This window comes from Micropterus dolomieu, linkage group LG01 (assembly GCF_021292245.1).
Source record: "Micropterus dolomieu isolate WLL.071019.BEF.003 ecotype Adirondacks linkage group LG01, ASM2129224v1, whole genome shotgun sequence".
NCBI lineage: Eukaryota > Metazoa > Chordata > Actinopteri > Centrarchiformes > Centrarchidae > Micropterus > Micropterus dolomieu.
In genome coordinates this window covers 2,886,314-2,899,662 of record NC_060150.1, presented here as the reverse complement: position 1 = coordinate 2,899,662, position 13,349 = coordinate 2,886,314, and the positions used below count along the sequence as shown (strand labels likewise).

General features: G+C 43.1%; 1 protein-coding gene across 1 annotated transcript; it reads left to right on the top strand.

Moving 5' to 3' along the window:
• The first annotated feature begins 2,704 nt into the window (after positions 1 to 2,704).
• gbx2 (gastrulation brain homeobox 2) lies at positions 2,705 to 6,908 on the top strand. The gene is made up of 2 exons (XM_046051287.1): positions 2,705 to 3,712; positions 4,995 to 6,908. The coding sequence occupies exons 1-2, from the start codon at positions 3,193 to 3,195 to the stop codon at positions 5,528 to 5,530; spliced, it is 1,056 nt and encodes a 351-aa protein (XP_045907243.1). The 5' UTR covers positions 2,705 to 3,192; the 3' UTR covers positions 5,531 to 6,908.
• The last annotated feature ends 6,441 nt before the right edge of the window (positions 6,909 to 13,349 follow it).

The window sequence follows — 13,349 nt, the reverse complement described above, 5'->3', positions numbered from 1 at the left end:
CCCCCCCCCCCCCCCCCCCCCAACACTCCTCCCACCTCCACCATCACACCTTCACCCCCCTCCTCCCCCCCGGCCCATAATGGATGATCGCAGCGCTCGGCTTGCATGCAGGAAAGGTTTAATTAAATCATAGTCCAATCATAATCCATGTTGTTAATTAAACTGGATAATTTATAAGTACAAAAGAGGATATTTATTAGCTGCTCTGCGGTGGTGGCAGCGCTGTAACGTGCACGCTCCCCGTGCACGGACGCTTACACTTATGCACCCCGCTGCCCCCTCCCCTGCCTTCCAACCTTTTACTATTGATGCCCCCGCATGATTGATAATGAGACAGAGACTGCTGTACTATTTGTCTAATGGCCGTGCAATTAAATTCCCTTGTAAATGACCCATGCCTCATTTCATCCTAATCTATGGAATTTTGATTGAATTTGTCAGCCTTAATTGAAAAATACTGCTATTTAATGTCTGCATTGCAGTTGCAGATCAGGCCGCCTTTAATGAGATCGTGTCCCAGTGACCCTGAGGACGAGGAGGGGGGGGGGTATCCATGCGTGCCCTTGACTCAGCCCAGGAGAAGCAGTGGAAGAGAGGTGGGGGGGGGGGTCCACTGGGAGATCCACTCAGGGTCAGAGGTCACCTGCTTCCTCTCTTGCTACACACGATGATGTGTTGCGACGCGGCAGCGCCGGTGGCATCGACGAGGTTTGTATTAATTGATGAGGAAGCCATTACAGGATTCATTAAAATGGAGTTTGATGCCGGCGCAGGAGCAAATATTGTGATTTAAAGCTCTGCTGTGCGGCTTTGGAGGAGATGAATCGCGGGATAATCGCCCGCAAATGCCTTCAAACCTCATCAGGAGCCACAGAAACATGAGCTGTGGAGGCCGCTGAGTCTGACTGGTGTCGAACGGCTTTAAAAAAAATCAGATTCAGGGGTTTTTCTGCAGCTGTATTTATCATAAGTTACTGCAGACATGATTGTGCATTACAGTGAGGTTGTTTCTAACTACTGTCTCTTAGCAATGAATCTCAAAAACATGACTAATTTGCATGAAGTCTGGTGGATCTGAGGAGGAATTATTCTGAAAAATGTTACTTGTTTAGCTTAAAATTCTACTTTTAGTTCATATGCATCAGGGAGTTTTGTTGAACCATTAAACCACCAGGGGGCCCGAAGGAGAGACAAATCTGACCCTCTATTTGTGTTTATTTGTCACACATAAATTTGTTAAGGAATAAGCAGAATCTAAACATGAAAATATTAGTTTTACTGGTGTTAGTGGTCCATTTCTCCAAATAAATTAAATTTAGTGAAAAGCAACTGACGAATTGAGAGAGTCTGGGGCCCCAATTGGTGATCCAGCCCTGCTCTGAACTGTGTCAGTCCTCAAAGTAGGAGCTTTTCTAATTAATAAAAAATGTCAGAGCAGCCAGACAGGAAGTGACATACGTTACCGGGTATTTACTTTGTAACTCTGTAGAGTTTTAATGTAAAAAAAAAAAGTTACGCTCAACTTTATTTACATCCATGTTCAGTAGCTCGCAGTTTTCTTCTTCACAGGTAAAACATGGCTTCACAGCGCTACTAGTGGTCAGAAACTCCACAGGGCACCTTTAAATTTATAAATTAACTACTAATTAAAGTAGTCCAGGACATTTTTATTCTGCTGGACTCAAAGATGAGTTAAAATGGAGTCACTCGAGCAAACGATGGCGCTCTGAGAGGTTTGTCAACGACCTCTGAACGGCAGCTACAGTCTGGTTAAGATTTTTAAAAGATCATCATTATATAAATTAAGTACAAACTAAACCGCAGCAGAAGAGCTTTTTTTTGCCTCCTCCTCTGGTTTATCTTCTCACCTTGCTGCAGTGATGACCGGTTGTACTCCAGGACTCTGTGACATCACTGCTGGATCACATCTATAAGGCGAAAGACGCTGATAAATGTGCAGAAATAACAGAGGAGTCAAACGCCGGATCATGTGTGCAAATTAGAAACTGACAGACGCAGCGGGGATCAGAAGCTGAGTTAAAGTGTCATTAAATGTTTTGGTTATGGCTCTAAATAGATAAATCATGAAACAGGTTTGAAAGGAAGTGAAACGCTGCTTTTCATGTATGATGATACAACTACAAGATTTAAGGTTCAATCATCATGATTTAAAGTTTAAAAACATTCACATCTGGTCTCACTGCAGAATCCTTAAATATGGACTAAATATGGCTATTTGGTGATTAATCTTGTTTGATTGTTTTTTTTTAAAGTAGGAGACTTGATTCCAGACGTTCAGCAAGGTTTTTCAGAATAAAATCTCAGTTTGAAGTAAAAATTATTTTGGTTTTGTACAATCCTTCATTTCAGACAGAAGTTTGTCTCATTGTGTTGGAAGAGATCACTTCACTGAACACGATGTACTAAAAGAATACAGATCAGCGCACACACACACACACACACACACACACACGGGAGCTGAGGGGGGTTCATAGAGCGATTATTTACTGAATATATACTGCTTATTATTTATGATGATGTGTTTTCACATTCTTAAATGGCCTGTGGTCCCAATTTGTGTAATTGGCATTCATCCAGGAGACCAAAGGCGAGCCGTCACATCACCCCAGCCGGCCAATCAGGGGCCAGAGCGCGGGCACGGGGCGGAGCTCGCTCGGAGAAGGCAGCGCAATTAAACAGAGGGGAGCGCAATTTAAATCCAAAACATCTCTGGACGCGCGCTGAGCGGCAGGAAACACACACTTCCCACACAGTTGACACGCACACTCTGTCTCGGCGGGGGAGTGAAGGAGAGGTGTCCGCTGCTGTGATATCGGTGTCCGGTCAAGTTGAAGTGGAGACTCGCAGGAAGCTCCGCTCTCCGACGTGCGCACGGTGCGTCAGCGGACAAACGACGCAGACCGGAGCTGTGCGGCGTTAATGGTTGAATCTTTTGTGGGGAAACTAAAAGGAGGAAGAAGACGAGTTTTGTTCATCATTTTTTTCTCCCTGACTTTCTTTCCTCCGCCGCACAGATGGAATGGTTTTGTTTAATCGGATTATCGCTCCTCTGAACTCCGGTTCCCTCAGAGAGGCGGTGACAGCCGCGGCTCCACCGGGGGTCTGTCGTCCCTCCTCAGCCGCCCACAGCGCTTCTTCTCCGGTCTCCTCCGAGCTGCAGCGGTCGTTCATATGAGCGCAGCGTTCAGCCCGTCCTTCATGGTGATGCAGCGGCCACTCGGAAGCACCACCGCCTTCAGCATTGACTCTCTGATCGGGGGGCCCCCGCAGCCCAGCCCGGGACACTTTGTCTACACCGGCTACCCGATGTTCATGCCGTACCGGTCGGTGGTGCTCCAGCCGCCTCCTCCGCCTCCCCCGGCCCTGCAGCAGGGTCTCCCCGCCGGCCACCACCCGCACCCGCAGATCCCCAGCCTGCAGAGCGGCTTCTGCTCCAGCCTGGCGCAGGGCCTGACGCAGGGCATGGCGCTCACCTCCACGCTCATGGCCTCGCTGCCCGGCGGCTTCTCCCCGTCCCAGCAGCACCAGGAAGCGGCCAGGAAGTTCGGCTCGCAGGCGCTGCACGCGGTCTTCGACAAAGCTCAGGAGCTGCGGCTGGACGCGGAGGACGGCAAGAGCTTCCTGCAGGGGAAAGAGTCCGCGGCGCTGCAGGCTTTCCACGACACGGACACGTCGGTGCAAACATCCACAGGTAGGTCACTCGTCTTGTTTAAACTGGAACGGAGCTCAAAGTCCGGGGTCAATACAACACGTTTACACGGAATCAGCTGGAGCCACAAATCCTAAAACTCTTTGCCCCCGCACTGGTCTTTAAATATAAGAAACACTTGTCCAGTGAGTTTGATTTGTTTTTAATGCAGCTTCAGAAAAATGTTTAATTTAAAAATATGTTAGTTTATTAGAAGAAGCAAAATAGTAATAATAGTAATAATAATAATAATAATAATAATACATTCGCAAACAAGCTGATCTGAACAGAAAACACGTGAATCTTTTTGGCAGGTTTTGTTGCGATTTGAATACTTTTTATTGTTTCAGGACACCGAAATGTCCAAATTATTTTAAATGCGGACTTAATTCAGTTCATTCACAGAAACATTTCTGTCTACTGTCCAAATCTAAATAATCAAGACATGAAGTCATAAATAATTCTGATGCAGAAACATTTGAGGCCTCAGCGGCTCCACGCTGTAAATCAACATTTCATTAGAGGAAGTCATAAAAAAGTTGCTTGTTGTTTCAGTTTCTTGAGAAGAAAGAATTTTACTTTCAACTTGTTCGCTTGGATGATTTTAATTTCTAATCTTTTATTTATTTACTGAAGCAAAATCTTTATCTGTGAAACATACTGAACTGTTCATTTTCAGGTTTTGATCGATCACAAACTGAGCGGCAGGTACGGGCCGCGCGGAGACGCTCCGTGCGTAATTACGCGTGAAAAATAAAACTCCCTGCAGAGCGCGTGTTTCCGCTCTGATCCAAACACTGATCTGATGATGGATATTGACACGGGACAGGACGACCCCCCCCCCCGCCCCACACACACACACACACACACACACACCTCCCACCAACACCACCACCCTCCTCCCCTTTTTATTCAGTCGCACAGATGTCTGTCAGCTCTGGATTCAATTTACAAACATTTCCTGTCAAAATAAATCGATTTCCATTCAGCATCAATTAAATATCAGAAACTTTATTTTAAAAATAACTATGTGCTTTATGGAGTGTTTTTCTTCTCCATACGGAGTCTTTTTTGGTCGTAAATCAGATTTTAAGGAGACAGGAGTCTTTCTTTAATCTTTCATTTCTAAAGCAGGTTAAAACATTTAGGATTTATTTTGGAAACACGCAGATAAAAATATTTCTCTTTCGATTTGTGAAAGATTTAATGAACGTGAACTTTTTGTGTTTATACTTTTATTTTATGGTGATGATGATATTGACGTGTCTCTCCTCTCCCTCCACAGTCCGAGCACACAGTAAAGAAGACTCCAAGGAGGACGAGTGCGGCCGTAAAGATGAGAGTTTCTCCATGGACAGCGACTTGGACTACAGCTCTGATGACAACCTCACCTCCATGTGTCACAAGGACGACGGGGACGGAGGAGGTTTGGATGACGGTCCGCACCTGCACGGCTCCAGCGGCGGCGGCGGCTCTGGGGCGGGCGGCGGCGGGGGGAGCGGCGGCGGGAAGAACCGGCGGCGGCGGACGGCGTTCACCAGCGAGCAGCTGCTGGAACTGGAGAAGGAGTTCCACTGCAAGAAGTACCTGTCGTTAACCGAGCGCTCCCAGATCGCGCATGCGCTGAAGCTGAGCGAGGTGCAGGTGAAGATCTGGTTCCAGAACCGGCGCGCCAAGTGGAAACGGGTCAAAGCCGGGAACGTCAACAACAAATCCGGGGAGCCGTCCCGGAACCCCAAAATAGTCGTTCCCATCCCGGTGCACGTGAGCCGCTTCGCAATAAGGAGTCAGCATCAGCAGATGGAGCAGGCCAGACCGTAGAAGAAGAAAAGACTCCTGACGAGAGAGAACGAGCCGCTTCTCAAGTGACTGACTCTCGTGTTGATCACGTTTTTATTCTGGGTTTCTTCAAACAGTTTAAACTGCAAATGGTTCCGGTTTTTAACTTTAATTAAAAAAAACAACAAAAAAAACTCAATTTAAGATGAAATAACTGGAGGTTAAATTCCTGCAGTGCACTTAAAAACTCAGACAAGTTATTCAGTGATGTTTCACGTCATAAATCAGATTTTAAGAATTAATTTGGCGCCCAGTCACTAGATCAGCTTGTTTAACATTGATCAATAAATAAAACAGAATAATCTTACACAAATTGTGAGATGATGCCACCTAATTTCCAATATGTTAAAAACGTCATGATAAATTGTTAAAATCAAACAAGAAAAAACAGATAATGAGAAAACAATTCAGGACACTGTGAAATAATCTCAGGCCTGATCTGACTGTTTCTCACCTCAAGTAAATACGATATTAAACAATCACTGATGGTCATGTTATTGCAGTGCACTAGAAAAACTGCGTCTAAAAATTAGTTTTTAAGAAAGAGTGAAAGGGGAAAAACTGCTGGATTCCTTAATTGGTGAATTTGTTTTATGGGGTTTCCAGACATTAATTAAATCCCTTTTTATTTGGAACAAAGTGGAAAACTCATGAATCTAAAAACAGACATGCTTGTTAAAGATGGACGTTTCTGAAAGGTCACATTAGCAAATCTTTTAAGTGCATGTTTGAGTCTGATAATGTAAGTGTGAGGAAACTGTGGCAGTGCGTTTCGAAAATTTTACGTTTCTCCAACGGAGTCTGGTTTTAATCGCTGAAAAGGGCCTTCGCATTCCAGAAACCCTTTGAAAACGTTTTGATTTCAGACGTCCATCATTTTTTCTTCTTCACAGGAAATTTAAAATAAATAAATAAATTCAAAGCCTCAACACGAGACTCAGTGGCTCGTTAAGCTGGACATTTCTCTGCAGGAGGAACCGCAGTAATAAAATCTAATCTTTTTGGAGCGACACCAAAAACTGTGCGTAAAGACGCGCAGCTGAGGAGGAGGACGAAGAGACAGACCGACATGTTGCTCCGGCGGCACGTTGACCAACTCCTCCCCCACATGTAAATACACACGCGGGACCAAACTGAGGACATCACATAGATTTCACCACAAACGGACGGCGCGTTACTTTAAAACATTGTTCTTGATTTCCAAACATTTGGGGGTTTTATGAACATCCTGCCAGAAACTCTTCCCTCTCTTTGGATCAAACTCATCTTCTTCTTTTGGACAAAATGACGCTGCTAATTTATTTATATAAAACTGTGCAAAAGTAACTAACATTCCCTGAAGTAAAAAAAAAAAAGAAAGAAAAAGATATACAAGTGTGAATTAAAAGATAAAACGTGACCAGATGTTAACAGCTGCTCTGTCTCCATTCATGTTCTGGATTTACGACATGTCACTTTATTCTTTCTTCACTTCCGTTTCCAGTAAAAGAGTTTAAATTTTAATCACAGTCAAACTCAAGGGTTTGGTTCCTAAAAAGATACTTGGATTCATATTATGTTTAATGAATACATAAACATTTAACATTTGAGCGACGACACTTTCAACAGATGTCTTTAATTGTTTACAGACAATTAATTAAAACAAAAAAGTCCAGATTTCTTTGATTTTATTTTGAAGGCCCGATATTTTTAAGGCCACAAATCTTTAAATCTGATCTGAGAAATGAAGGAAAATAGGTTTAAAAGCACATAAACTAAATCCATCCTCTACTTTCAGACTGGTAAAGCTTAAAAATGTGAAAGTAAATTATCTGGTTTAACTTGTGTGGAAAATGTACTTTTTAACAAGCTGAAATCAGAATATTATGGGTTTCTTTTCTTGTGCGTCTGTGTGATAGTGATCACATCCTGAAGGTCAAAGGCCATGCTCATTCCCAGCCTGTTGTTGTCATAGACAGTATATTACTGGACGAAGCCACCCCGCTGATTTAAATGGCGAGCAGTGAAGCCAGTTTTGGACCAATAAAATACTACAGGGCCACGTCCTGTTGGCACCAGCGTCTATTGCGCATGATCGCGCAGCATAACCGTGGTTTAATGACGTAGAACTGCAGAAACACCGTAATTCTGGTAGCTGCGCCAACAAAAAGTCTCATGGCTCAGTGTGTTTGTCTGACTCGGATCGTCACTGATTAATCAGCCCACCTACGAGGCTCACCTGTCAAACACCAGCAGCGTCACTGATCGCCAAATAGTTGTTTTAGATTTACTGAAAATTTATAATCTAAGCAATACGGTTACATCTCTCATGTGGGACGGGGTGTCACAAGGTTTTGACGTCATTTTGGGCCTACATGGACCATGCAGGCTTTGGTCGGCTTCACTGTCCGACCTCTGGCTTATTACCCCCTTGGTTGTTTTGACAGCGGTGTCACGTGGTGGACACCAAAATGCTGCCCAATAAATAAAAGTCTCTGGCAGGCCTCGCGCATTTCTGCTCTCAGGTGTTTGACATTGTTTATATGTAAAAAGATTAAAAGGTTTCCTGCTTTAAAGAAGTAAACTGAACACCAATAAACCGACTGTTTTACTTCTTTTGGAGAAATAATTAACTAAAGTGAGGCTCTGCTGATCCACAAAATATCCTTAAACACCATTAATTGAAAGTAAGACATATAGGCTACATATTTATGGCAGCTGATTTAATTCTATAACAGCCGTGTTAATTATTAGCATTAAAGTACAGAAGCAGAAATCTACCTGGACTCCGGTGGTCGTGACGTCAGCCAATCAGCTACACCTGCGGTCATCAAACTCCAGATGAAGCCACAGAAAGACAAACACAGAGGGAAACTAAACCGTTTCATCTTCTGATCAATAATCCACAAACACCCTTTTAATAAACTGTAAAACTTACCTGAAGCATCAAACTCAGGGTTCCTCATCTCCACCTGAGACAGATTTTCTAACGTCGCAGACTGAAATCAGCCGGTTCACTCACTAAAGTTACGTAAACGACGCACGGTTCGCTTCAAAATGAGACATTCCAGCTGTTATTAAGGTTTAAAGTCGATGATTTCTCTTCAGTAGGCACGAAACATAAAAAAGACATTCAAGCTAGTCCGTTTGTTTGGTACGTCAGGTGAAGTTTTAATTTGACGCTGATGTGCGTGATGACGCATTTACACAAGCGGATAGTTTAACCACAGACATCAGGCTGAAATAAAACATTAAAAAGCAGAACATTTAAATGGATTATTTAACTGGCAGAAAATAAATGAGCAACTATTTTTATAATTGATTATTTCTCTAGACATTTAGGAAGTAAAAACTGTTAAAAAGTCTGACATTGAAGCTTTTTGCTGCTTTTCTTTGTTTTTATATTATTTTAAACTAAATATCACGTCACCTTGGACTCTCAGAACTAGTTTTGGGAATATTTTCCCTCCTTCTGACTTTTTTTTTTTTGGACTAAACATTAAATTAATTTATCAGAAGAAAAAAAGGAAAATGAAAATAATCATCTAACATATAGGAGAAATAGAGAAAACGTTTTTTTAAAGAAAACAAAAGCAGAAAATCCATTTTTTTTAAAGCGACTTGGACCATTTTTAAAGTGGAGATGTGACACGAAATTAAAGGGGCATTCCTCCAATTTTACACATTAAAATCAGTTTACATGTCATAGTTATTAAAAAAACGTCTTCTGTGGTTCTGGAGGAGGAAATAACCCCGATGATGTCATAGTGATGTCATCGGGTTATGGCGGCTTGGGCCTGGCCACAACAAAAAAAGCAAGTCTGCATTACAAAATTTGAGGCGTGGCATTTAAAATACATCTCTGACAGACTAAACAGGCAGATTATAATGAAAGACACTTTCCAGTTGCATTATGGGAAATGTAGGATCCAGCGTTTTTGGAGTTTGACCCATATTAAAAGCTAAAAATCAGGACATTTTGACCTCTGCTGCTTTGATTATGCCCATTTAAAAATTATAGTGTGATACTAAATTGCTTATTTTCTTCCAACTTAATGTTCCTGTTTAAACACTGCGATTTTTATGTGGACGCTGGCTGGGAATTTGTAGAAATTGAGAATGAGCACTAGGAAAGTTCGCTGTCACTGCTGTTCTCCATCTTTACTGAGCAACTGCAGAAACACTAAGATCTCCAGTGCTGAATCATGACGTCTAAATATTTGACACCACTGTTCAGTTAACACCTCACATTAGTATTGAATCAGACATGAGTCAGTTTTCAGATTTAATGTGATTTTTTTTCAGAATGAGTCTCACATGAAAGGACAAAGATTTGTGGACTTACACCTGCAGAGTGAACACAGACAGGCGGGCTACGCGAGACTCTAATGAATTTTTTTGGCAAATTGTAATCAACCCGGGCCGTCGTGGTTGGCTGATAAATGAGACCCGGGGGGGAACGGCCTTGGCTCTTCCCTAAATTAACAGCAACCTGCTCGGGCTTCAGATGAACTCCTGCTGATTAATCCTGACGGAGCTGCTGCAGCAAAGTGTGTGTCGCCTTCTTCTTCTCTGGTGGTGGTTTCCTCTGCTGGGGGACAAAATGTGAGAAAGGAGACTGTGCATTCACATTTATAGGCCTAATCATGAGGCGTCCTGGTGACACGTAGAGTTAAAATCGCTGACCGTGTTAAACGGCACCAGTTTGAGTCTAAGTGGGAACCTTTGTTTCACCCCGATTTCCTGTCACCTCTCGACCCCTACTGTCAAGAAAAAAAGCCTCCAAAAGTGAAGCCAGAAGGAGTCAGGGGCACCAGAAAAGTCTCTCACTCCAAAAATCACAAATACTTGATTTCCATCCCACAAAAAGAGAAAATGCACTTTTTAAAGTGCCAGAAAAAGTCAGTCAGTGGACCTTGAGTTGGGATTTTTTTTGTCAGTTTCCAAGATCAAAAAATGATACGATGTGTGATGTTTAAGTCAACACAGAGAAGAAATCCTAACAGCTACAGAGCTGGCAGGTCAACAGATGCGTCTAAATAACAACAGAGAAAACTCGTGTGAAAATGGTCGAAAGCTCTGGAAAACTGGATGTTTAACAAACTACATGTTTCTGTTTTTATGACAAGAAGGAAGATGCTGCTACGTCTTTCTTTTGCTGAAGGTTTAGCTCAATGTTTTGTTTTGCAGTTAAGCTTTAACAGCAGGTTTCTGTTCTCCAGTTCTGTGGGAACTTCCTGTGTTGACTGAAGCAGCTCCATCTGCTGCCTCTGGACTCTTTATTGTTAACACACACACACAGAGGCTTCCTGTTAAATACAGGGCTGAGGAGGGATTAGCAGGGTATTATCTAATTACAAGACAACAGTAAACACAACCCACAAACACACACACACACACAGTCAGTGACTCCATGAGACCACTTTCACTGTAAAAACCATCAAAAATTAGACATAATTTGGTTAAGTTTGGACGCAGAGTCACACTTATCTCAGAGGAAAAAGGTGCAACCAAAATGTGAGCTATTAACTATTAATTTTACTTTGATTGCTTCATCCAAAAACAGTATTATCTCAAATACAACATGAGATGCTTCCATAGATATTAAACCCAATATTCTAAAAATAATTTCTCTTCTTCTAAACGTAGCATCTTTTGGAAGATGATAAAAATGATAATAATTGAGCTGATTCAACTAAATAAACTAAATTAACTTTCTAAAGTTGTGTCCCTTTTGGGCAGGCCTCAGACTTTGATCTGATTATGTTGGAGAACAAATCAAAAGAGATAAAAACTGACTCTGGCTGTGATGAGCAGCCCCTTCAGAATTTCGCAGGCCAAACAATTTGTGGTGAAAGTTGCAATGTTATTGTGTAAATAAATGAAAACTGCAAAGGTAGATGTGATTTATTTTTTTTATCTTTAGAATTATAGTTGAATCATTAAACAGTCCCTCCAGGACTTGATGGGCCTAAAACCCCGGATATATTTGCTTTTAACTACGCGTTCGCCCATGCAAGATGGCTGCCACACATATCCAGCGCTTAGGAACGCAGGTTGTGCACGTCTCCAGAAATTAGCGCTACGCGAGAGATGCACTTCAGCACATGAACGTGGGGGCAGTATGTCGATCTGACCGGCAGGTCAGCGAGTAGTATGTAGCTGCAGTACCGGAAGCTGCAGTTACAGGACCGCAATCCTAGGACCGGAACTGCATTTCTAGGACCCTTGTTTACTTTGATACTGCAAGCTAGCTGGCTGGCTAGCTAATTTGGTAACCCTAACCCTAACCCTCTTGACAGCCCCCCGAAGCCAATTGCCCTCAACACAACCAACACAGAGTGTGTGCCTAAACTTAAGTTATCGACCGGTTAACCCTACAGCTGCGCACATTAGCCTCACGGCCGACGTGCTAGCAGACAGGGTTAACCTCCTTTGCGTTGCTGTGCATTACCACCACCACTCCACCAGATGGCTGCTGTCACAAAAGAACGACGGCCCTAGAACTGCAGACCCAGGATTGCGGGGGTCCCGAAACTGCAGCCTCTGGTACTGCAGCTACATAATATTGAGGTCAGCAGCAATCTCCTGTTCCACACAGCAGCCAAGGTGGTGGCGGAAAGCAGTTGGTTCGCCAACAGCCATTGAACGCAAAAGAAGAAGGTCAGTAGCAGACTTTTAAAAAGGGAGATTTATGGCGGGATGTTTATAATAAACATCTAGTCCGCTATCGGAGCTAGTCCGCAATTATCAAGATTGTTATGACGTCTCATTAAAATCTCTATGTTTGGTTTGTTTGAGATGTCCAAATTTGGAGGTTGTCAAGGAAGATAATCCGGTGTCAGCGAGGGATGATCAGGCCCTGATCTGCCCCCTAGTGGATTCAAGTTTTATCCTCCAGGTACAGGCGAAGTACGCAGGCAAGTTTATGTACAATGCCGTTTGCGTCGCTTACGCCTGTCTACGCCTACGCATTGTTAGTATGTTGGGGGCTTAACCCTAAAGTGCAATTTATACTTCTGCGTCAAATCGACGGCGTAGCCTCTGCGTAGCCCCCTACCCTACGGCGTAGCCTGACGTGCACCTTCTCAAAAATGTAGCTACACTTTCATTATCAGAATGCGATCCACTCGGTCGGTAACATTTTGAAAAGGCTACACCAGACGCACGTTTATAATTTTACTCCCATTCACGTTAGCGGAGCGCTAAATCAGAAGTTAGCCTGCACACAGTGGACGCTGTAGCACTACTGCCGACTAGCGTTTGGGGGTGTAATTGCTGATTGACGGACACACCAACGCACAAGTATAAATGCCTGGCTACGTGCGTAGCTACGCCGTAGACCCTACGCAGGAGTATAAATCAAGCTAAACCCTGCATATCCAGTTTACCTTGATTCTTTCTTGCAGCTGACCGGGATGCAGCCGCCTGATACTCATTGATTTGTCTCCTCTGACGTCCTCCATGGGCGCCATTCTGTCCGCGTATGTTTTGTGGTGGCAAAGTGTTTCTCAATACACGATTTCCTTTCATGTTCAGCCACAATACTGCACGTTCTGCAGAAAAGTTTACCCTCGCTTAGGTAAAGAAGATCTGGAGCTGTGAGTTTGCTGACGTATCACAACATTTTGTGGGAAACGGCGATGATAGGTAAAATTTTCAGAAAAGTTGCAGTGACTTGAATTGAATGCGGATTTATGTCATTTATTGTGTCAAAAGTTATGATCACGACTTCCCAATATCCTGGCGGGACAGATAAATCTGAATCTGTTGACACCACATAACGTTTCCTGATTAAAAAAAAATACAATAACATCAGAGG